The following is a 22604-nucleotide window of genomic DNA, read 5'->3' as shown; positions in this document are numbered from 1 at the left end:
TTGTATATAGGACGAAGAGAATTGGGCCGATAAGTGACCCTTGGGCTACGCCCGCTCTAATCCTTCGCGTGCTGGACAGCGTGTTGTGTACGTCTACTTGGAACTCTCGGCCCTCCAGATAGGATTTTATTAGCCTTATATAGCCTGGGTGGAATTCGAGGTCAATTAGCTTCGCTAGTAGGCCTTCGTGCCAGACTTTGTCAAATGCTTTCTGGATATCAAGGAAAACTGAACCTGTGTCCCTTCGTTTATTGAAACCTATGGTCGCTTTTTCTATGAATCGCGTGAGCAGTTGTGGGGCTGAGTGCCCGTTCCTGAAACCAAATTGCTCGTTGCGAATTATTCCTCTTTCCTTGATATGCCCTATTAACCTTTTTAGTAGTATTTTCTCAAATACTTTACTGAGGGCGTCTAGGAGGCTGATAGGCCTATAATTATTTGGGTCTGACTTGTCTTTGCCTGGTTTTTCAAATACGAGTATTCTAGCCCTTTTCCATTGTTCAGGGTAGTATTGGAGTCTGAACATTGCATTGAAGATGCTGGTAAGTAGTGTTAGGGCTTTGTGTGTTAATTTCTTAATTATAATATTCTGTATCTCGTCTGGGCCAGGCGCCTTCTTGGGGTTAAGATGACTTATAATCCATTTAATTTCGTGTACATTTGTCCTCTTAACCTCCGGCTTAGGTGCGTTTTCGAGGAACTCAGCTACCTTTGCCTCGGTTTGCCTGGTGAAGGCAGGGTCAGATGGTATTTCGTTCGGAGTGAATGCCGCTTCGATCGAGTCCGCTATGACTTCCGCTTTATCACTGTTCTCATATACCGGGCCATTTGGTCCCTTAATAGTAGGGATGCTGTGTGTTTCACGAGTGAAGTGTCTCGCTAGGTTCCACACAGGCCTGGTGTTTGTATCGAATAGACGGAGTTTATTGTTCCATTCTCGCGACCTACATTCCTGTAGTTTGGTTTGTATTTCGGTATTGAGTTCATTTTTCATAATTCTGTCGTAGCCTCTATGGTGTCGTGCCCAGTTGCGTCTGTGGCTGTTGCGCTTGCGTATTAATTCCTTAATGTGGGCTGGAATTTCGAATTGTGGGTATTCTTTGTGTTTGATGTCTGGTATGCTCGTTGCTGCGGCTGCCTGGATTGCTTCTACTAGGGTTTTGACTGCTTCGTCGATTTGGGCTGTGCTGTCTAATAGCATACCCTCACTTCCCTGTAGGAGTGTGTCTAGCCTGTGTTCGAATTTGCCCCACTTGGCTGCTTTATAGTTGAGCCTACGCTTGGGGTTGTTTTCATATTCCTCTGGGTTCGCATCTAGTGTAAATATCACTGGTTGGTGCCTCGACCCAAGGTCGTTCACTACCGTTATGCTATGCCTTTGAGGAATATGTCGCAGTAGGGCTATGTCTAGTATATCGTCGACCTGATCGTTTGGCGCTAGGAACGTGGGTTCGCTGGGGGCTGTTACCACATAGTCCTGGGATAGCATGTGGGTGTACAGCTTTGTGCCTTCTGAGTTAGGTTTCAGGCATCCCCAGCTGGCGTGTTTCGAATTTAGGTCACCGCCTAGGATCGTGTTTCGATTTAGCCTTAGTACTGCGTCTATATCTTGTGTGTTCAGGCTTTTCGGTCTGGAGTATGCCGCTATGACATTTATGAGTGTTCCTCGGACTGGCATGGCAATTCCACATGCCTCCAGTTCGACCAGCTCTGGTATGTCCACCTCCATATGTTTGATGTCCTTTCTTACCAGAACTGCCACCCCTCCAACTCCGTTGGCCTTATCGCTTCTGTGTATTTTGTAGCCTCTTATGTTGAACTTCTTCCCCGGTGGGAGGAACGTTTCTGTTAGGAGTGCTACATGAATAGTGTTCGCGACTAGGAAGGGTTCGAGTTCGTATTTCCTGGACCTAACGCCCTGGCAGTTCCATATTAGTACTCGAAGCCCTTGCGTGTTATTGTTATCGTTGTTATTATTGTTATTATTCTCGTTGAGTTGTTCAGCCATCTTGGGTTAGGAGTTCGTAAATTGTATTCGCCAGGTCCTTCAGCCAGGGAAAGGGCAGCAGGTTGGCTATCATAACTGCAGAAGTTATGATTGCAGTGAGGTTCAAGTTCGGGAAGATGGTTTTCAGGATTTCTTCTATCCTTTCCTTGAATGTTCTCCCTGCCGTGTCCCCTTCGGGCTGTTGTACCTGGCTTGGTGATTTGTGTGTATGTGGTGAGATGGGTCTGTTCGTTGTGGTGTAGGGGGCGGGCAATGGGGGCGGTGCCTCGGATGCTAGTCTTTTTTCGGCAGGTTGTCTGCGGGGGTGGAGCTGGCCCGGGGGTGCCCTGGGGCAGCTCGGGGGCAGCGTGCGTGGGCTTAACCTGCCTTGTAGTTATTGGGGGTAGGGCCTTCTTCTTTCGGTAGTTCCTGGAGGTCTTACTTTGGACGGAGGTGGGGGGTGCTTGGGCTGAGGGTTGTGTGTACCCTCCGTCCTTGGGGGTTGCAAGTTAATTTTGCCTCCACCTGAAGGGTCTAATTTGCCTGAGTGGCCTTGTTTACGGCCCTTTGAGCCTGAAGGGTCTGGAGGACCTGAAGGGTACTTTTTACCTGAGGGGCCTGTTTTTTGCTTGCGTGAAGCACCTGTGCCTGATGGGCCTGCTTGGGCTTCAGGGTTGCCACGCTTGTCTCCCTTTGGCCCTTTGCCTTGATAAGCGGCTTCGTAGTCCCTGCGGCTAGGACATTCTCTATAATTAGCCGCGTGTTTCCCCCCGCAGTTTGCGCACTGAGAGTACGCGGGGTCGCTGCCGTGGTGGCAGTCGCGAGACAGGTGGGAGGCGGCGCATCTGCGGCATCTGGGATCTAGCCGGCAGGCCGCTCCTGAGTGCCCATGCCTCTGACACACTCCACATTGGGGGCCAGTGGCTGGGGGGCGGTACGGCTCGACTGTCACCAGCATATTCGCCAGCATTCGCATTCTCCTCAGACTGTCTGCTCCTGGGGTGTCCGCCACGGCAACTAGGAAGAGACAGCCTTTGGCTGGTCTGTTTCCTGTTCGCATCCGGTGCACTGTAAGAGCGTTGATACCCTGGGCTTGCATGGCTAGCCCGATATCTCCTGGCTCGTATGTGTTGTTGGGCGTTCTCACTACGAATCGTTTTACTGTAGCGTTGGGCAATATCTTTACAAATGTGATATTAAGCCCCCTCAGCACCTGTACAGCGATTTCATAGCTTTCGAAGCTAGACATGTGTAGCCGGACTGCTTCGTGCGCATTAAATCTCGGCTTAGAGAAATAGTAGTTTCTCTGCTCATGTTTCAGCTCTTTGAGAAGCTCCATTTCAATCTGCTTGATGTTGTTTGTGTATACCGTAAAGGGTGGGGGTTTAGACCCCTTACGGGTGGTTGGTTGAGGTGATTCCTGATATGTCTGCCTCGTGTTTGTGTTTGGTGGTGGCACAGACGTGTCATTTGTAGTGTCCGTGGAGCTATCGGCCTGGGTTCTCGGGTTTCGACCCCCGCCTTTCTGAGCCTTGCGGCTCCGGGGCTGGGGTTCTTTCCCTTTCCCCCTTCCCCCTCTTCCTCCATTTGGCCTCCTTAAAACCGTCACCCTGATTTCCAGGCCGGGTGGCTGGGACCTCGGGTTCGGTCACCCCTAGTTCGCGCTGCTCCTCTCCCTCCGAACTTTCAGAGTCGGCCTCCTGGGATGAACTTGATAGGTCCATCACCAGTTTGGCCTCATCCGAGTCGGAGTCTGAGTTGCTGGCTTGCTTGGGGGAGGGTTGGACTTTAGTTGGCGCCTTCCGCCGAGTCCGGTTCTTTTCCCCAACCTTCCTTCCCTGGACGGCCGCCTCCTCGCTCGGGTCTGCAGGACTGGGTCCCTCTTTCCCGGCGTCTGGCAGTGCGACCACTAGGTTAGGTAGGAGGGGGTGGATTGCATTGGGGGGAGAGGTGCTCTCCGTGTTGTGTTTGGCCCCTTGGGCCACCGGGCCGGTCGGCGCGCCGCCCCCAGGTTTCGCCAGGCCGGTCGCTGGCTCTGCTATACAGCGTTCCGCGCGGGCCGGCACTGGTTGGACTGGTAGGTGCGAGTTTAAGCTCCGGTTTGCTGTCAAGGGAGTGTTAGTGTTAGTGTCAGTGCTATGTATGCCTGTCATGTGTAGGATGTAGTGTTTCGTGAGTGAAACACTATCTGTCACGTTAATTCCCTGCTCTACGGGGTCAGTGTCCGGAGCGAGGGTCGTCTGTGACCGGTTGGGGCCGCGCGTGACAAGGCTACCTGTGCCAGCCTTAAGAAAGGCTGGCTTAACATTCCTGCCAGCGGCCGTTGCTGTGGGGCTGCCCTCAAACTGTAGCCACGGATATGTGGTGTTGAAGTTGAGGCGCTGTGAGTACAGCGTCGCCACAGTCGAGTAGAGACGTGGGGGGGGGGGGGGCTCATTCTCCGCCGTAGGTTTGGAGCCAGCCGGTTGGTCAGAGCGCTGTGATAACAGCGTCTCTTCCCTCTCGGTCTCCTCTGGACGTTCTAGTTGCTCGGCGATTTTGTCTGTAATGGTCCCAGGCTCGTCGACAAATTGCTCTTTCCGATGCGATTTATTGCTCTTTTGGGAATTACGAGCCTGGTTCCGTGTGTTTTGGTGTGGGGACATTCTAATACGAACTAGTGGGCGCGGGATTACTCGTTGTTAAGCGGGTCCCTGGTCCACAGATTCCCTATCTAACCCTAGGTACCGAGAAGCGGTAACCGGTTGGGGCAGGTAGTGTAGTCTCTCGAAGTCTGGACGGTCTCGGTGAGAGGAGACGGACAGCGGAGCGATAGGCTCGTATGTCCTCTCGCTAGCGCAGTCGAACTCGTCCTCGCATCTACCGACCTTTTTTTTTTTCGGGGGGGCCCCCGAAGCCCGCTCCCCCCGCGTGGCCAACGACTCAATCTACATGGCCTCCGACATGCTATTAGTTCTAAGAAGAAAGAGATAGCAGGGAGGAGTGGAAGTGTGATACTACAGGAGTATCTGCCTGTCCCCATGCTCAGCATGCTACCAGGCCAGATGTGGTGGTGGGTATCAATAGTGGTGTAATCAGGTAGTAAGGGTCAGGACAAAACCACATAGGCAGAAATAGAAAGGTGCCTACATGTAAAACCTGACATTTTGTAGATAGCACATGCAAGGATGTGGTTCTGGAGAGGTCCAGGTAATTGTGTTAGTTGGGAATAGGTATCATGCACAGTCATAAGCCTATTCCTCGCCATTCCAGTTATTCAGGGGATCAGTCCTTCTGGGCACTGCTGTGACTAGCGCGGGCCGTGCCGGTTGCCGAGCCATGCGGCAATAGCCACTAGTGCCTGCCGCACCGCCCGACCCCCTTGAGGTCCCTCGTACCCAGTCTCCAATCCCGGAGAATGTGGCCAAGCCCGCCGAGGCGGGGACCTGCTGGATGGTTGTGGGACATGGCGCCGGGCCTCCTTCCTCTCTGCCCGCGCCATGGCCCGGTAGACAGGGCAACTGCGATGGGAGGCCGGGTGGCCTCCCGAGCAGTTGGCGCACACCGGCGCCTCCCTAAGTGCTGCGCAGGCCGTGTAGTGGTGATCACCACCACAGCGGTTGCACCTCACCTCGAGCCCACAGCTGACCTGACGGTGGCCCCACCTCAGACAGCGGAAACACTGCAAGAGCTGCTGAGGGGGACGTTTCACTCTCACCTGACTGCCGCTACCTGCTGAGGTCCTCTCCTGATTGGCTCCTCGGCTGACTGCTGTCCTGGGAGCAGTCTTGGGTTGCGGCTGGACGGCCATCTCCTGATGGGCCGGCGTCGTCTTCTTCTTCTTCCCGGCAGGGGAAGAGGCCTCGTCCTGGTGGCCCTCCTCCCGACCTGGTGACCCCGGGGTAGCTGGTGGTTTCGCTGCGTCGCCGTCTACTTCTTTCTCCTGGCTGGCGGCGGCGGCGTCGGTCGGTGCTAACACTCGACTGCGTTCCCGGTCCTGGTGGGCGCACATCGAGGTCTGCAGCTCGACAGACATGCAGGCGGGCTGTGCCTGGGCAGCAGCATCAGAACACCATGGGACGTCCTTCTCCACTGCCGTGCTGCCATCCACCATCACGGGCGCTCTCCTGGTTTGCGCCCGGGTTACAGGCCCCTCCTGGTAGGCCTGCGTCTGCGACCACTTCGCCTTGGTAGGTTGGCGACGATCCTGGTTGGCGGCCTTGTTGGTCTGCGTGTACTTCGTAAAGTACAGCTTTCCAACTGGGGTCGCGCCGTCGCGGCGCTCGGGAGCGCCGCCGTCGTCCTCGTTCCTCGGCTCCGTCTGTGTGGCAGTCTCCTGGCTACCGTTGCCGGTAGTGTAGTTCCTCTTGCCTGGTATTCGGGTGACCTGAAAGTAAGCAGAGAAGCTCCTCTCGTAGCGGCTGATCTGGACTGGGTCCGTGGGGCGAATGATTATCGCCCAGTTCTCGATGTTCTCGACGGCGTCTGGGGAGAGCTCCTTCCCTGTGGCGCCCTCGAGCCTCGTGAGGAGCTCGATGATGAGGTAGGCCTCCCTGTAGGTGTCCTCTCCGGGTCGGTACTGCACCAGCAGCGCAGGGGCGGCGTGGTTCAGCGGGATGGTCCTGTGGTCGACCCAGAGAACAATCTCCCCTACTGCGTCCTTGAAGTTCTCTGGTAGGTCTTCTCGAAGTTGCATCATCCCTGTCGCTTCCTGAAATAAATAAAATCCTGAAAGAGAATAGCACTAAAAAGTGCTTCCTGACAATGCTCGTACTGTGTACTTAAAAGTACAGACAGTAGACAGTGCTCTTTCGGAGATGTACTAACAAGTACATCTGCCTGACTAGTACTGGGAAAGTACAGAGCGCCTGGCGAGGAGAGAGCGAGCGAGCGAGAGGAACACGTCCTTCCGCTACGGCTGCCAGCTGCTCGCATCTACCGACCCTTGTAGCAGAAGTTCTTATAGGAGGGGAGGGACTACGCTACGCTAGATCGTTCAAAGTGCGCATGCGCGGCCAGACGTCTTCCTAAGCTGCCCCGATCCATTTTCCTCGCTGGCCGTTGAATTTACAGTATTATAGTTGGTCATGTAACAATGTACGCTACCCTTACGATCTGTCAGTGCGATCCTTGAGTTGACCTTCAGCCATGAGATCGCGCTTTAACACCTTGAGTGCCACGTGAGACCAACGTTGACTCACAGAGCTTAATGCCAGTCGGGCCGCGTGAGTCCGCTGTGGACTCACGCGCACTCTCCAAGTCTCAGGCCCCGTGGTACCATACTGGCATCACACTTGACATGTAAACGTATGTTAAATGAAAGTAGGTGGCCAGTACGTCATGAATCTACTCTTGGCCTGTTCATTTGCGAGTCCGATGTGGCACAACGTAGCCTGGACGTCACTGTAATATATCGACCACAATAAATAAATTATGATGACATTTTTATTGTTTTCAGATCGTGTCATGTGTACAAATAACAAAAGATTGTACTGTACAGTGTACTCATTGTTCATTGTCTCATCTCAGGGTCTATAGACGAATTGAAAATATAGGGCATAAAAATTACATGAACTTTCTAGAAAAAATATTTGTAACTTTGTGTCATTCGCAATCACACCACAAATTGGTACACTTCTTGCATATGAATTTAAAGTATAACAAATGAGACTTTCTGAAGAAATATAATTCAAACTGTGTTTCACAATCACACTACAAATTTGTGCACTTTGAAGAAACAGTCCAAACAGAAGAAATTTTCACAGGCTGATAATTTGAACTTAGACTGCAGAGTCTTCTTCATGGCATATTGCCTTCCTGATTCCCGATGTATCTCTTCATAACACTTACTGCATTTTCGTCTTCTCTGCCAGCCTACATCATCCAGTCGGTGGGGTAATACCCATTTTTGGTACTTGTTGGGGAATGTGAAGATCTTTGATACTGTTCAACAATGTCCTCTTTGAACTGGGTAACATATATACTCTTATTCCCAAGTTGATTTGAAATATATATGGCATTTACTATACTTGTGTCGATCAATATCTCAATAGCCATTTTTCTGTACCATTTTACTCCCCGTTTCAGGGAAGTACTATAGCTCTGGTAAATGAATGAACGGTTTGCATTTGTTATACTCTATAACATTTGTGACTTTTGCATTCACCATCCCTCCTCTGAATAGTGACCGTCTCACCAGTGTGTTTAGTTGTCAAAATTAACACATCTCTTTTACCATGCGATTTCTGAACAACCACACCAGTGATACTTTCACCGGCTCTTGTCTCTCCTCTTGCTAACTTGCTTTTAGTAACATCGGTTGGATTATACTTCCGGTTAGATTTCAATGTTCCAAAGATATGAGTTTTATTCTTTAGTAGTTCATCAGCTAATGAGACAGACGTATACCAGTGTGTCAGGAAGGTGAAAACTGTGCTAGGATACGTTGTGTCACCACAATTTCAACACAATGTTATGACTACAATTTTGGCCCAAGATGACTAAAAGGTACTTTTCTGTAATAAGATGCGCTATTTTATACTCTATAGTAAAAAAAGAAAGAATGGCCTGGATGGAATTTTTTTCACTGCATATGTGGCACTTAAGGTGTTAAGGTGCTGCTGTGGAGTCGAGTACGGTACTTCTATCCTTCCTTTTTTCTCAAGGCTACGATCTCGTAACCCACAATCTCAGCAGACAATAAAATGAGGCTAGATCTCAATTCTTAAGTTCTTAGGTACTTGAGATAGGTATAGCAGTAATACTCATTATATTCCACTGAAGAAACGAATACACTACGTTTATAAACCACATTTCACCCGTTTTAGCAGAAATAGCAAGTGATTCAGAGTCTTTGATATCGTCAGTATTAAATGACAATCAAAGTAATAAAAACGACCCGCCATTTGACCTCGCCCTCTTTCGCCGGACACGGTGCATAACGGTACCCTGGATATAACGGTGTGACCAGCTGTTCGTCACTTTCACTTGAGAAAGGCAGCTGAGTGATAAAACATGACATGAACAACTCGTCTTCATGGCTATTTTAGCATTATGGCATAATCTGCTGGTGGTTCTAATCACTGGTAAGTATTCTATCTCATGTAGTAGTTAGCCTATACGCACAGTGCGGAAGTTTCTCTTCTGATCGGCCATTAAAATCTCTTGAAGTGTCAATGAATGTTGGTAATCTAATGAATATTCAGTAGGTAGGCTACCTAACGAACTGTGATATTGCACAAAAATTCTACTCGCTTCAAACGGAAAGTTTAAGAAAATATTGTAGTTCCTGTCCATTTTGTTACATGTTCGTGGAGAAATCTGACACCATACTGTACGTCTGAAGTGCATAACTCGAAACATTAGGCTAAGTTACAACTTGTCAAACTCTTCAAATTCGCCTGAAATTAGATTAATGGTGCAACTAATATATCGTAGCGGTACCGAAATTTATCTTTTGAGACGATACTCCGATTTTTCAAATAGATAGGCAATTAAACTAAACTATTGTTATGATCGGTATCCATAATTACCATATTCATCGTCATCCCTTTCTTGCACAATAATTTAGAAATTTTCGTAAAGGAGAAATGAAATATTAAAAAAGAAAAGAAACGAAAAAACTTTTCTGTGATTTTATTGTCATGCTATTTTAGCACACCATGCATAGAAAGCAACAGTAGTAGCTATACGTTTTTCTTTAGCACAGACAGAGTTGAAATGTTGTATAAATCCACTGTTGTGTTCTTTAAGCCATTTCTCTCCACTGGAATTTTGTTCTTGTTCATGTTGCCTACACTTTTACTGGAAAACTCCATTGCCTTTGAGATCGACAGGGACCTAGCCTGACAGAAACTGACAATAAATAATAAACATTCAGAGACATAATTTGTAGAGCCAACAGATCTCTAGAATCTATTTTCTAAGAAGCCTCGAAAGTTGGATTTTAAATTGTAAACTGAACATACCAATCTCTGTAAAACTTTTGACATTGATTGTATTGTTCTTGTTCTGTGTTTTAATGTAAGATTTTGTAGTGTACTTATTTATTTATTGTATGATAAATCAAAATTATTTACATATGCATTTTATATGCAAAACTTGTGCACAGTTTATTTATTTAGCTTATGGTACAAGTTAAGCTGCACACAAATTGAGTAACATGTGAAAGCAACAAATAATTTACAAAATAGAATAAATATAAAAAGCCAAGGTAAAACATAAAGTAGAAATCAAGAGAGATATGTACAATATAGAAAAATAGAAATAAAAAGTACAAAAATACAAAAATGATGTAAAATATAAATTCATAAATTAACAAATGAAAACTAAAAACTAAACTAGGATGTCCAGTTGTTGCAGCCATTGAAAAGCTGTTGTTGAAGCTGTCAGGAGGTCATTGGTAGTTCTGCAGAAGGCTCTATGTGGGCATCTGAAGGTGATGTGTTGCATTGTCTGGAATTCTTCACCACAGTCACAGCTTGGAGAGGATCGCAGATCCCAAGAATGCATCACAGAGCCGCTTCTTCCATGCCCAGTGTGCTTTGTTTAGTGGGACCCATACACTCTGCGTAGGGTCAAAGATTGATATCCATTCGTGGGGGGCCTTAGCAGTCCACAGTGGTTTTTTTCATCAGATTTGAACCAGCAGCAGGGGAGGGTAACTAGATTTCAGTCGGGTTGAAGCGATTCTTTGGATGTCTTGATGAAATGGAAGTGATTTATTGGCCTGTATTTTACTTGCTTCTCAGATGAGATTGTTTTTTACATTTATTGTGAGATTGTTCATGCGATGTAGATCTGAAGGAAGGATGCTGCTAAGGACTGGAAGCCTGTGCAGTGGGGTTGTTTTGATGACATCACTGATGATCTGCATTGTCGATTCAGGACGGTGTCAATTTTCTTGGTGTGGGCGCTATTCAGCCAGACGAAAGAGCAGTATTCAGGTGTTGTATAAACCAAACTTAAGGCGGAAGTGCATAAAGTTGCCACTGTGGATCCCTATGTGCTGCCAGATAGCTTGGATAAGACGTTATTTCTTGTACTTAGTTTGGCTGCAAGGTTGGAGAGATGTTTACTGTATGACAGTGTCCGGTCCAGTGTTACACCGATATATTTTGGGTTTGGGTTGTATAGTAAAATACTGTCGTGGAGAGTCACTTTCAAGGTGGTATGAGCCTATATGTTACTTAGATGAAAGCAAGATGTTTCTGTTTTGGTTGTGCTAGGTGTCAGGTGCCACTTTTAAAAGAAATTTGTCAGTAAGCAGAGATCTTTCGTTAGTATCTCCTCAAGGCTTTGGAATGTTGTGTGTTGCATGGCTATGCAAATATCATCGGCATAGGCAAATTGTCTTGATACCGTTTCTGGGATATCTGCGAGATAAACACTGAATAACAAGGGGGCTAATATGGAACCTTGCAGGAGTACATTATTTAGTCTTCTTGGTTTGCTCAGGATGTTGTTTATGATCACTTGAATTATTCTATCTGAAAGCATGCGATTGATAAGATTTGTAGTGTTTTTACACTGTAAGGTTTTCAGGAGTTTATATATTAACCCATCCCTCCATACAGTGTCAAAAGCAGCCCTGAGATCTATGAACACCGCACCGGTCTTTAGCTTCTCTTCAAATCCAGCTTCAGTGAATGCCGTCAGAGCAAGTACTTGGTCTTTGCATCTTCGTTCCGGTCTAAAGCCAGCTTGTTCTGTGGGGAGGATCATCAGCCTTTCCAGTAGCTTGTAGGTTGGGCTTAATAATGCTATGGGTCTATAGCTTTCGGAACAATTGGGCAGTTTTCCAGGTTTCAAGAAAGCAATGATCTTCGATCTCTTGAACTCCAGTGGCAGGTGTCCTGTGCGTTGGTTGGATGAAAATAAGTCAGCAAGCCATTTCCTTGTCTTCTTACCACAGTTAACAAGGAACTCATTATGGATGTTGTCAAAGCCTGGTGCCTTTCCCATTTTGCAGCTGTGAAGGGCTATTATAACTTCATCTGCGGTGAATGGTGATGCTAGCTCTGGTATAGAGAAGCATGATTTTCTTAGTTTTCGCAGGTCTCTTATGATTGTTTTGGAGTGTGCTTTGTCTGATTTATTCCTGGACATCTGAATGATTTGGTCTGCTATTCTGTCTGGTTTGACTTCTTGAGGTGTTTGTGGTTTGCAGCAGTGGCCTCCTAGCTTCTTTAGAAGGCTCCAGGTTTTTTTTCACTTGAATGCTTAAAGTCTATTTCCTCAACCACTTTAGTCCATTTATCCCTTCTGTCCTTATCCAGACTGCTAATGAGATCATCCGCAACTTCTGTCTGACAACTCTGTAGGAATTCTTGATACAGAAGCTCACTAGTGTCGCTCCAACATGGTATGTACTGTTTTCGAATGCCTCTGGGTATGTGTTTTTTGGCCATTGAGATTACCATCCCGACAAACTTTTGGTAGTTACCAGGGGTGGGAGCGATCCGTAGGATATTGCTGTCTAGGTCTTGAGAAAATTGGTCCCAGTTGGCTTTGGGAAAATTCCATCGAGGGCGTGGTGAATTTTCAATGATTGGTATATCTGCATTCCCACTTCTAGGATGATGGGCTGATGTTGACTGTGTGGAAAGTTATCAACAATGTATCTGGTGGTCGGTAGAACTAATCCTGCATCGTTAGTCGTGACAAAGCTCAGATCTGGATTTGTTTCACATTTCCATCTGGCTGAACGAAATGTACATTTGTTTTTAGGATCATACACAAGGTGCAGATTGTGTGCTTCGGCCCAGTTGATTACTTCAGTACCATGTGAATTATACTGTCTGTATTCCCACTTGGTATGATGACTGTTGATGATGATGATGCTTGTTGTTTTAAGGGGCCTAACATCTAGGTCATCGGCCCCTGATGGTACCCAAATGAAATGACAAAACAAAAGTTTTAAATCATCCACTGACCAAAATAAAAAATGGCATGAAGAATGAATGGATGGACATGAACCCAAAACAATCAGTGGATCCTACCAAAAAAAAAAAAACTACCATAAAGAAACAGCATAACTGACCAAGGAACCACTTCTAAAGCACAATCCTGATGATGATGACGATGCTTGCTGTCCAAAGGGGTCCAAAATCCAGGTCAATGGCCCGTTATAATAGTACTTATCGCTAGTAAAGTAGAACCATGATATATGTCATGCTGGGGTACTAATCAAAAGTAGCATAGATTCACGGTGTTCCACATATGATGGTACTACTCACAAGTATTGGACGTCGTACAGGTAACGCAGACCTATTGTGTTTCTCACATAATGGCGCCACACATAGGCAATGCAGACCGATGCTGTTCCTCACTTACGTGTACTAATCACGGGTGAGTGTAATCCCGTGGTGTTCCTCTCATAGTGGGTAGTAAGCGCAGGCAACGCAGACCCACGGCGCCGCTCATATAGTGGTACTAATCACAGGCAACGCCCACACCCGTGGTGTTGCTCACATGGGTACTGGAAACCTACAGTGAACCTCTCTCTGCTGCTACTAATCACAAACCTATTTCGTACTTAATATAGTGGTACTACTCGCAGGTACAGGCAACCCATGGTGTTCCCCGCGTGATGGTACGAATCAAAAGTAGTTTCATAGTTCTAATTCAATCATACCTTGGTCGCCCCTTTTAGTCGCCTCTCAGGACAGGCAGGGGATACCGTGGGTGTATTTTTCGTCTGCATCCCCCACCCACAGGGGGGGGGGGTAGAGAGAGAGAAAAAAGAAGAAAAAGGGATCCATCATGTCGAAAAATGAAGTAAAGGACGATGAAAGGCAAGGGCCACGAAGGGCGTGAAAATGAATTACTCCCTAGGCATTGAATGCTCTAATACAGTCGGGGTCGGAAAGGAACAAGAGTTGACCAAGCGAGGTTGGACAGGATAGACGAAAGTGAGGAGCCTGGTACAAGTAAGTGGAAGCAATGCCTAGACTCAGCTAAGGGCCCCATGGTCGCCAATCCACACTCCCAGGTTGAGAGCCTCTTGGGCTCCTTGTAGTCGCCTCATACGACAGGCAGGGGATACCGCGGGTGTATTCTACATGTGCGTCCCCCACCCACAGGGGGGGATGACTGTTGAAATCTCCGATGATGACCGCTGGATGTGACTCGGTTGGCAGGAAACCATCAGGCCATGATGCATTTGGTGACTTATAAATGTTTGTAATGCTGAAGTTACCCATTTTGATTGTTATTGCTGAGGAGTCATTGTGAGAGCTTATTTCAATGAGTTGGACGTTAGGTATTGACTTTCAGACATTGGTACCTGTGCCACAGTGGTCATGGTAAGTGGCACCTATCATGTGATATCCAGGGATTGAACCACATGTCTCAAACTGGTCTGCATTGTCCATATGCGTCTCCTGCAGTGCGACAACATCTACTTCGTGCTCTCTAAGGATCTTGTGTAATATTTCGCATTTTGATCTGCTGAGGTCTTCAGTGTTGAGATGGCACATACGGAGAGCTCCTCCAGGGAATCGAGCCTTTGGGCAAGCCTTTGTGTGGCTCTCAGAAGAGCCTTTGAATGTGTGCGCACGTATCGCTTCATCCGGGAGGTCAGGAGACAGAATCAGTTCTGCAGAGTGCCTTTAGGAGCAGATGATAGCACTTCCTTTGCGCATGCAGTGACTGTTCTTTAGCACCCACCTAGGAGGCACGTGTAGCTTAAGGAATACTACAGACACAAACAGTCATTGTCTCCTATGTACACAGTCACAAGCTCGTACAATCTTACAGTTCTGGGTCTAGTTCTCTGACCCATTCTATTGCTTCAACGGATGTATGATGGATGTCCGTTATCGTTCCTCTGAAAGCACAAAGAGGGCAGTCAGCAACAATGTGGTGTACAGTCTTCAAGGATCCACCACAGCAGTAGCGGCAGTAAGAAGCTTGCACCCCCCCCCCTCCCGCATTAATCGAAAATGGGCCCTCGTTTCCTGGTGAACAGCAATAATAATAATAATAATAATAATAATAATAATAATGAGTTACAGAATTTGGTTTTCAAATCTGAAGGAATAAAAATAATACACTTATGGTGTGAACCCACACATACACAAGAAATGCATATTCCAGTTATAGTAACCAAAACACGCTGACCGTCATCCCGTTCCTAGGACCAAATAATCTACTACTATTTACAACTCAACCGTCCATCGTAGGCCTACGCATCTACACTGACTGCCGAGAGTTATAAACAGGCTCGAAACTTCAGTATTTAAAGTTTAGATAAGGAGGAAGTCTTTGTTATCGCATCTTCGCTGACTACTGGATTCTCAGAACTGGCTAATTACTTCAAAAGCCCTGTTGATTGTAGTGAGCGGCAGCAAGGGATGGTTGTTATTGGAGCAGGCTGGGAAACCCACATTCTTTCAGAAGTAACTGCTGTACTCCTATTGATGAATGAAGCTCTGCACTACGATGGCCTAAGTTAAAATAACCCACTGTAATACAAATAATACTGTGTTGAGTGCTGTAGCTTTATCAGTATGTAAAATCACTCTTCAGCTACTGAATTAATAAACAGTCATGGGCCGCTCACAAGCCATGGGCCTCCCCGCCCTGCGGGGTCTGTGGGGTCCTTATCGCCACCACTGTACCACAGCACCACAGTCACAATTTGCAGAGGTAGCCCATTTGTGTAGTAGATACCTACATCTGCCTTGTCTGGTTCGGATCTGGTTGATGACCCTCCACTGACATCTGGGTAGGTCGAATCCTTGTATTCGCTTAGAAGGGTCTTCAACTAGATGTTCTGATGTTGTGTTGGGTCGCCAGTCAGTGTGTAAGTCAACACCGACCCAAGCTGATCTATACACGCACAGGGCTTGTAACGAATTTTTAAAACTTCACTCGCCGGGCTGAGTGGCTCAGACGGTTGAGGCACTGGCCTTCTAACCCCAACTTGGCAGGTTCGATCCTGGCTCAGTCCGGTGGTATTTGAAGGTGCTCAAATACGACAGCCTCGTGTCGATAGATTTACTGGCACATAAAAGAACTCCTGCAGGACTAAATTCCGGCACCTCGGCGTCTCCGAAGACTGTAAAAGTAGTTAGTGGGACGTAAAGCCGATAACATTATTATTATTATTATTATTATTATTATTATTATTATTATTATTATTATTATTATTATTATTATTAAAACTTCACTCCATTTCCAGAAGCATAACAAATAGAACAACATTTAACAGTCATCACAATTATAAGTGTTTCCTCCAGCCAACCAATAGTTGTATTAAATACGGTTGGACCCACATCTGTTGCAACTAAATTCGTCCAAGTTTGAAGCTATGTACATTTTAAACATAGATTTTCATTGCATTTGTTGATTGTATTTTATCTCAAGTTTTTTATGTGTCACGTTTTGTATATGTCTTTCATCTTTAGTGTTATTTTAGATGATGATGACCTCTAGGCTAAGTCGAAAAATGTCCTATATAGCTTCTTAGACAGACCATTTATCAAATGGAAAACGTGTATTGAACAGAATTCTTTTAGAATTTTATCTTAGATAAATCCTGATGTGTTGGGTGGCCGGTCAGAGTTGAGGTCAACACCGACCCAAGCTGATCTAAATTTCTATAGAACACTTTCCTGCCTTGTCAGTACTTTACATATTTTATTATACTTAATTACTGTACATGTTTCGAGAGCTAACTACTCTCTTCTTCTGCGGTGCCAAAACATCAACTAATCTTTGGACTTGGTAAAAATATACTTATCAACAGAACAATTATATATAAATCTTGAAATTGTTAAAATATTTCTTTGTGTTTCAACTTTTATTTACTTACTATGTCATTTATTACAAACTTCAAAATAGAAAATTTCAAATCATAAATGAATAAAATCTATTAAAATAGTCACTATATGCTAAAATTTTAAAATTGCTCTGCTCTTGGAACTTACATCCTTATTTACATCTAAAAAAGAAATAAAATGTTTCTTTGTGTCTAAATTTAACTTTACTTTGTCATTTAGTAAAATACTTTAAAATAGAATAATTTTCAAATCGTAAAATAAATAAGTAACACTTATTAAGTTAGTCACTATGTTGAACTTAAAATATTTTCTGCTCTCTTCTTGAAAATCTCTCCTTTCCTTAAGTCTGCTATATTTCTGAGACCTCTCACATAAATTGGAATTTCCCCCTCTTAGTCACGTCCGACCATGCTAGCCATTTTAAAAATGCAATTCTTCAGCTTCAACTTGTTACCAAATTTATCCACAAATTAAAATGGCATTACACTGGTCTGAACCAAACGATATGTCCTCCCCCTAAAAACTGCCAGGCAGCAGCTGGCAAGCCGTTGAGGACCCCCTTATCCACCACCTGACACCTTTTTGTGTTATAATAGAGACATTTTCTTATTGGATTAACCAACTTTTTATGTGTATTGACCATATCGCTGTTCCTCAAGGGACTGATATGAGAGGGTCTACAGTTTTTTTTTTCTTTTCTGTAAGAAACAGAAGTTTCAGTAATCCAGCAATCCTTACTGAGATTGTGCTGTATGTCAAATGTAATTTTCTCTTTATTTTTCAGCCAGTAGCATTTGCCATGGTATCCAGTTGACAGCATATTTGTCCCAGTTTGGACTGCACGGGACAGTGAGCTTCAAACAACACCCTTCAGATGCCAAGGCTGTGCTGATACACATCTCATTAATCTCTAAAACAGAGCCATCCGAGTGGTCATGGCAAGTACATGATCAGCCAGTGGACTACACGAACCCAGAAGACCGTTGCAGACCCCAGAATCTTGGTCCAGTGTGAGTAATTTATTAATTACTTTATCTGAGCTTGCTTCTGTCTGGCTCCATGGCTAAATGGTTAGCGTGCTGGCCTTTGGTTCAAGGGGTCCCGAGTTCGATTCCCGGCGGGATCGGGGATTTTAACCTTCATTTGTTAATTCCAATGGCTCGCAGGGTGGGTGTGTGTGTGCTGTCTTCATCATTAGAACTCATCACAGGTAGGGCCCCATCCTCACAGGCACCAGGCCTTTTCGGAGGTCACACGTCATTATTATTAGCTTTCCTCTTCCCCTTTTCTCTGCTTACTCCAGTTGAACTGGCCCCTATAGAATAACCCTTCTTATGGGAGCGTTCTTAGTGTCCAATCTACACAATAATGATTAGTATAAGTAAAGGAATTAGCATTTCCTTTCACAGGGTTCTCCAATTCACAAGGGCATTTTAGTGCTTCTGCCAGCAGTTTTTCAGTCAAACCGGGCGAGTTGGCCATGCGGTTAGGGGCGCACAGCTGTGAGCTTGCATCTGGGAGATAGTGGGTTCAAACTCCACTGTCGGCATCCCTGAAGATGGTCTTCCGTTGTTTCCCATTTTCACACGAGGCAAATCTTGAGGCTGTACCTTTATTAAGGCCACAGCCGCTTCCTTCCCACTCCTAGCCTTTTCCTACCCCATCGTTGCCGTAAGACCTATCTGTTGATAAGCTTAACCGTAATAGGTACTTATTTAATCCTGTATTGACTTGTCTGAATCTTTTAAAGAAACTATTTAAAATAGTTTTTGTTGGGTCCACCTTGTCAATACACTTTTAATGGTTGAAATTATTTATTTTATCATGCATGTTTCAGGAAAAATATCAATTCCCTTCATCACTGATGTCAATTGTAAAGAATAATAATAATAGTATTTATAATAATCGTAATAATAATGAATATCAGGTAGGGTTCAAGAAAGGGTGTTCAAGTGCAGACCAAATTGACATCAATTGACTTCACTGATGTAGGGAATGGATATTTTTCCTTAAACATTTATGATAAAATAAATAAATTCAACCATTAAAAGTGTATTGACAAGGTGGACCCAACAAAACTATTTTAATACAGTAGTTTCTTTAATAGATTCAGACCTATCTGTGTCTGTGCAACATAAAACAAAATTGTAAAAATAATTTCAGTCACTCTGCTAAAATAATAATAATAATAATCAGAAGTCAAAGCAGAATGCAATAATCATAATAATAATGAATATCAGGCAGGGTTCCGGAAAGGGTGTTCTAGTGCAGACCAAATTGACATCAGTTGACATCACTGATGAAGGGAATGGATATTTTTCCTGTTGCCATTAATGCTTTCATGGCCCGTACTTATAGACATGACAGTGTATAGGCTTTTGGGCTTATGCCGTGTCGAGAAAATAAGGTGAAATTCTTAACGTTTCACAGGAAACTGTGCTCTGCGTCCTCAGAAGAAATCTCGACTGTCCATGAGAAAGGCTTCTTAAACAATGACACTTTGAATTTCGGAACGTTATAATAGAAGTGGAAATGGTACGTTCATTCACCACCAGATGGCCCCCAGGATGTGGCACAACGCTAGCGTTTGAAGCGGAAGCTGACTGAACCATCACAATCAGACTAAGCGGTTCACATAACATAACATATGGCAGGTGTAAGACATAGAAATAAGCCTGAAACATGTATGATAAAATAAATAATTTCAATCATTAAAAGTGTATTGACAAGATGGACCCAACAAAAACTATTTTAAATACAGTAGTTTCTTTAATAGATTCAGACCTATCTGTGTCGGTGCAACATAAAAGAAAATTGTAAAAATAATTTCAGTCGCTCTGCTAAAATAATAATAATAATAATAACAATAATAATAATAATCAGTAGTCAAAGCGGAATGCCAATATCTGAGTGAATGTCTAGTTCTGAATTACAAGCTGAATAAATAAGAAGTATTGGAAAGAAATATTATACAGAAAATACTCAATCCACTAAGAACTACAGAACTCTGGAAATCAAGAAGTAATGATGAAATATACCGGAACATAGATAACATAACAGATACAATGCAGAAGAGGCGATTGATATTTTTTGGACATTTATACAGAATGGATGACAACAGGTTCACCAGACAGATCTTCAAATATCTTTGGAACAAGAAGTCAACAACAACCTGGATTCATGAAATCAAGAAAGATTTGGAAAGAAATAACCTAAGGGAAGAAGAAGAAGAAGAAGAAGCAACAGAGAGATTTTAAAAAATAAAGTGTTAAAAATGGAAGGATCTAAGGTTGGGAGGGAAAGAAAACAGGCTCAAAATGGTCTGAGTAGAGGAAAAAGAGGCATAGTGAGCAGATGAAGGAATATTGGAGGAAGAAGAACAACAACAAAAAACGGACGAAGCATTGAAATTGTCTCGTGGTCTCTAGAAGACCCTAATGGAGAAAGAAATAATAATAATTTAAAAAGAAATATCAAACAGTCAAACATAAACAGTACACCATTACAGATCAAGAGAGGGCGGCCAGGTCAGAAAAAATGAAGAAGTTCTGGAAAGACAAGAGGAAGTTGAGAAAACATTACAACTAATATTGTGAAGACTGTAGTGTATATGGATTGATTTAAGTGGTCCAATGTTGGCGTAAACTATGTAAATAAATAAATAAAATAATCCTAAAATCATTAATCGAAGTATGATCAATGAGAAATCAGAATAGGACAATCTTAACCCTTGTAGATTTCAAGAAGGCATATGATTCTGTATATCATGGAGTGCTCATGAACATTCTCCAGAGTAATTTGAGATTAAAACAGGCTTGAGGCAAGGAGATAACCTTTCTCTACTCCTCTTTAATTACATCCTAGAAAAAGTCATCAGCAATGGAGATTGAGAATGACTGAAAATGAAACTCAGAATGAAGTTAGATTGTAGGAAGAATGCCCTAATGTTGGATTATCTAGCCTTTGCAAATTACATCATTCTGATAACAGACAACCCTCACAAAGCCACAAAGCAAGTGAAAGAACTACAAAATGTTGCAGCCAAAACAGGATTAAGAATTTCCTCCAAAAACAGCATTCACAGACTCAGACAAAGCAGATGACATGGACAGAATTGTAGCTCGGTTTAGGGACATCCATCGTATTCAGTAAATTGAAATACCTTGGAGAAATTCTCATTCCCAGTGGAAATGAAAAGGAGGCATTAAAAGAGAGGGTGAGGAGAATGGAGATGGCCTTCAGACTATGCCATAACACCAACAAGTACAAGTCAGTGGTAGTTCATGCTTGAAGGGCTTTTGGGCACTGCCCCGCTGCCTTTTCAAAAACATTTAACGTTATTTCACTCTGTAATTTATTACATAAAGAGACTAACAAATGTAGCAAAATAATAATTATTAAATTAATGTTGTAATGGTCCACCTTTTCAGTACTATAATATGCAAAATATTTGAATTACATTACTAAACTACGGACTAGTTCCGGCCTTGGCAGGCCATCTTCAGCCTTAATGTAATACATCTAATAACTAAACAAATGTACAAACACACAATTGTAAAATAAAGGTTCCACCTTACTAGTAACGTAAAAGTTCAAATTCAAAAAATGGCTTTCATGGCTGCAGATCTAAAAATCACTAGAATAGAACAAGCTTCTGGGTGGTTACGCTGTGTGCGTTTGCAGAGTTTCACCACGATGTGCCATTTGGGTTCATCAGTTGGATTGGCAAGCCCCTCCAAGAGTCTGATTAGCAGTGCAAGACCAACTGCATGGTCCCACTGTGTTGGCAAATAGGGATTGCTAACCTGCTAAAGGAGAAGTGAATTCTCCGTTTTCAAAAATATGTCCTCCCCATGGAAATACATTTCCAAAAATGGCTTTCATGGACGCAGACCTAAGCAGAGTCTTGGAGGGGCGTGCCAGTCTGATGAGCCCAAAAGGCACGTATGGGTGAAACTCTGCAAAAAGCACACGGCCTAACCACCCAAGGGCTGGTTCTATTCCCAGGATTTTTGTTAAAGCTAAAACATTCTGGGACTAGTTTCGACTTCCATTGAGGTAATTTTCAGCCAAGAAATCTAAAAATTGACAAGTCAACACATGAACAATGAATGAATGTTAAAATAAGGTTCTGTTATATATCATAAAGATTAATTCACAATCTCAACTATTTCAACTAAAGATAGTGAAATTTATCAAATGTTTTAGAGCGGAACTTTGATGTGATTTTTAACTCGACGATGTGTAGCAGTCAAGACCGTGAATTAGTTTTCATGTTGTATAACATAATTTTCTTTTAACACCCATTCATTGTATATTTTCATGTCATGAGTTGTGAAGCTGACAGTTACATGCTTAAGTGTATGAGAGGCCCAGGGGTCGTAAATGGATAATGAAGGCTTTTTATCTATCTGTCTATGTATCTATCCATTTATCTACCTATGTATTATCTCCCTCCCCTCTTGCCATTGTTTTTACAGTTCATATCTGCAATTATTCTTGATACAGCCACTCCTGTTATTTCTAGCATATGATCAAATACATTTTTATTTAATATGATTATTACATAGTAATGTCAAATCTGCATCCTTTTATACGTATTGAGATGCCAATAAATTTGTTATGTTACAGCCTCAAGAATATTGATGATGAACTGGGCACTGTGTCGCTACCAACCAATGGCTCGAGTGAGCTGCCACTATCCGTGGAACTCACATCCTTATGGAGACGCTCTCTCATCCTGCAGGAGGTTAACGACAACTATCGCAGAGTTTGTGCAACCATCACAGTGAGTTTCTATTACAAAAATGAAATTATAAACTGTTGCAGTGAAATCTATCAATGTGTATTAC

At 44.0% G+C, this 22604-nt stretch overlaps 1 protein-coding gene across 1 annotated transcript in view; it reads left to right on the top strand.

The window, feature by feature from the left end:
* Positions 1-8906: 8906 nt before the first annotated feature.
* Rsod (Related to Sod) overlaps positions 8907-22604 on the top strand; it is an 82782-nt gene continuing 69084 nt past the window's right edge. The window contains exons 1-3 of the mRNA XM_067154991.2: positions 8907-9051; positions 17537-17762; positions 22384-22540. Of these exons, the coding sequence (XP_067011092.2) occupies positions 9003-9051; positions 17537-17762; positions 22384-22540 (432 nt within the window). The 5' untranslated portion in view covers positions 8907-9002. The remainder of the gene's footprint in view (positions 9052-17536; positions 17763-22383; positions 22541-22604) is intronic.

The sequence above is a fragment of the Anabrus simplex genome, chromosome 10 (assembly GCF_040414725.1).
Source record: "Anabrus simplex isolate iqAnaSimp1 chromosome 10, ASM4041472v1, whole genome shotgun sequence".
Classification (NCBI taxonomy): domain Eukaryota; kingdom Metazoa; phylum Arthropoda; class Insecta; order Orthoptera; family Tettigoniidae; genus Anabrus; species Anabrus simplex.
The sequence above is the reverse complement of the archived record's forward strand: the minus strand, read 5'-3'. Positions and strand labels throughout refer to the sequence as shown.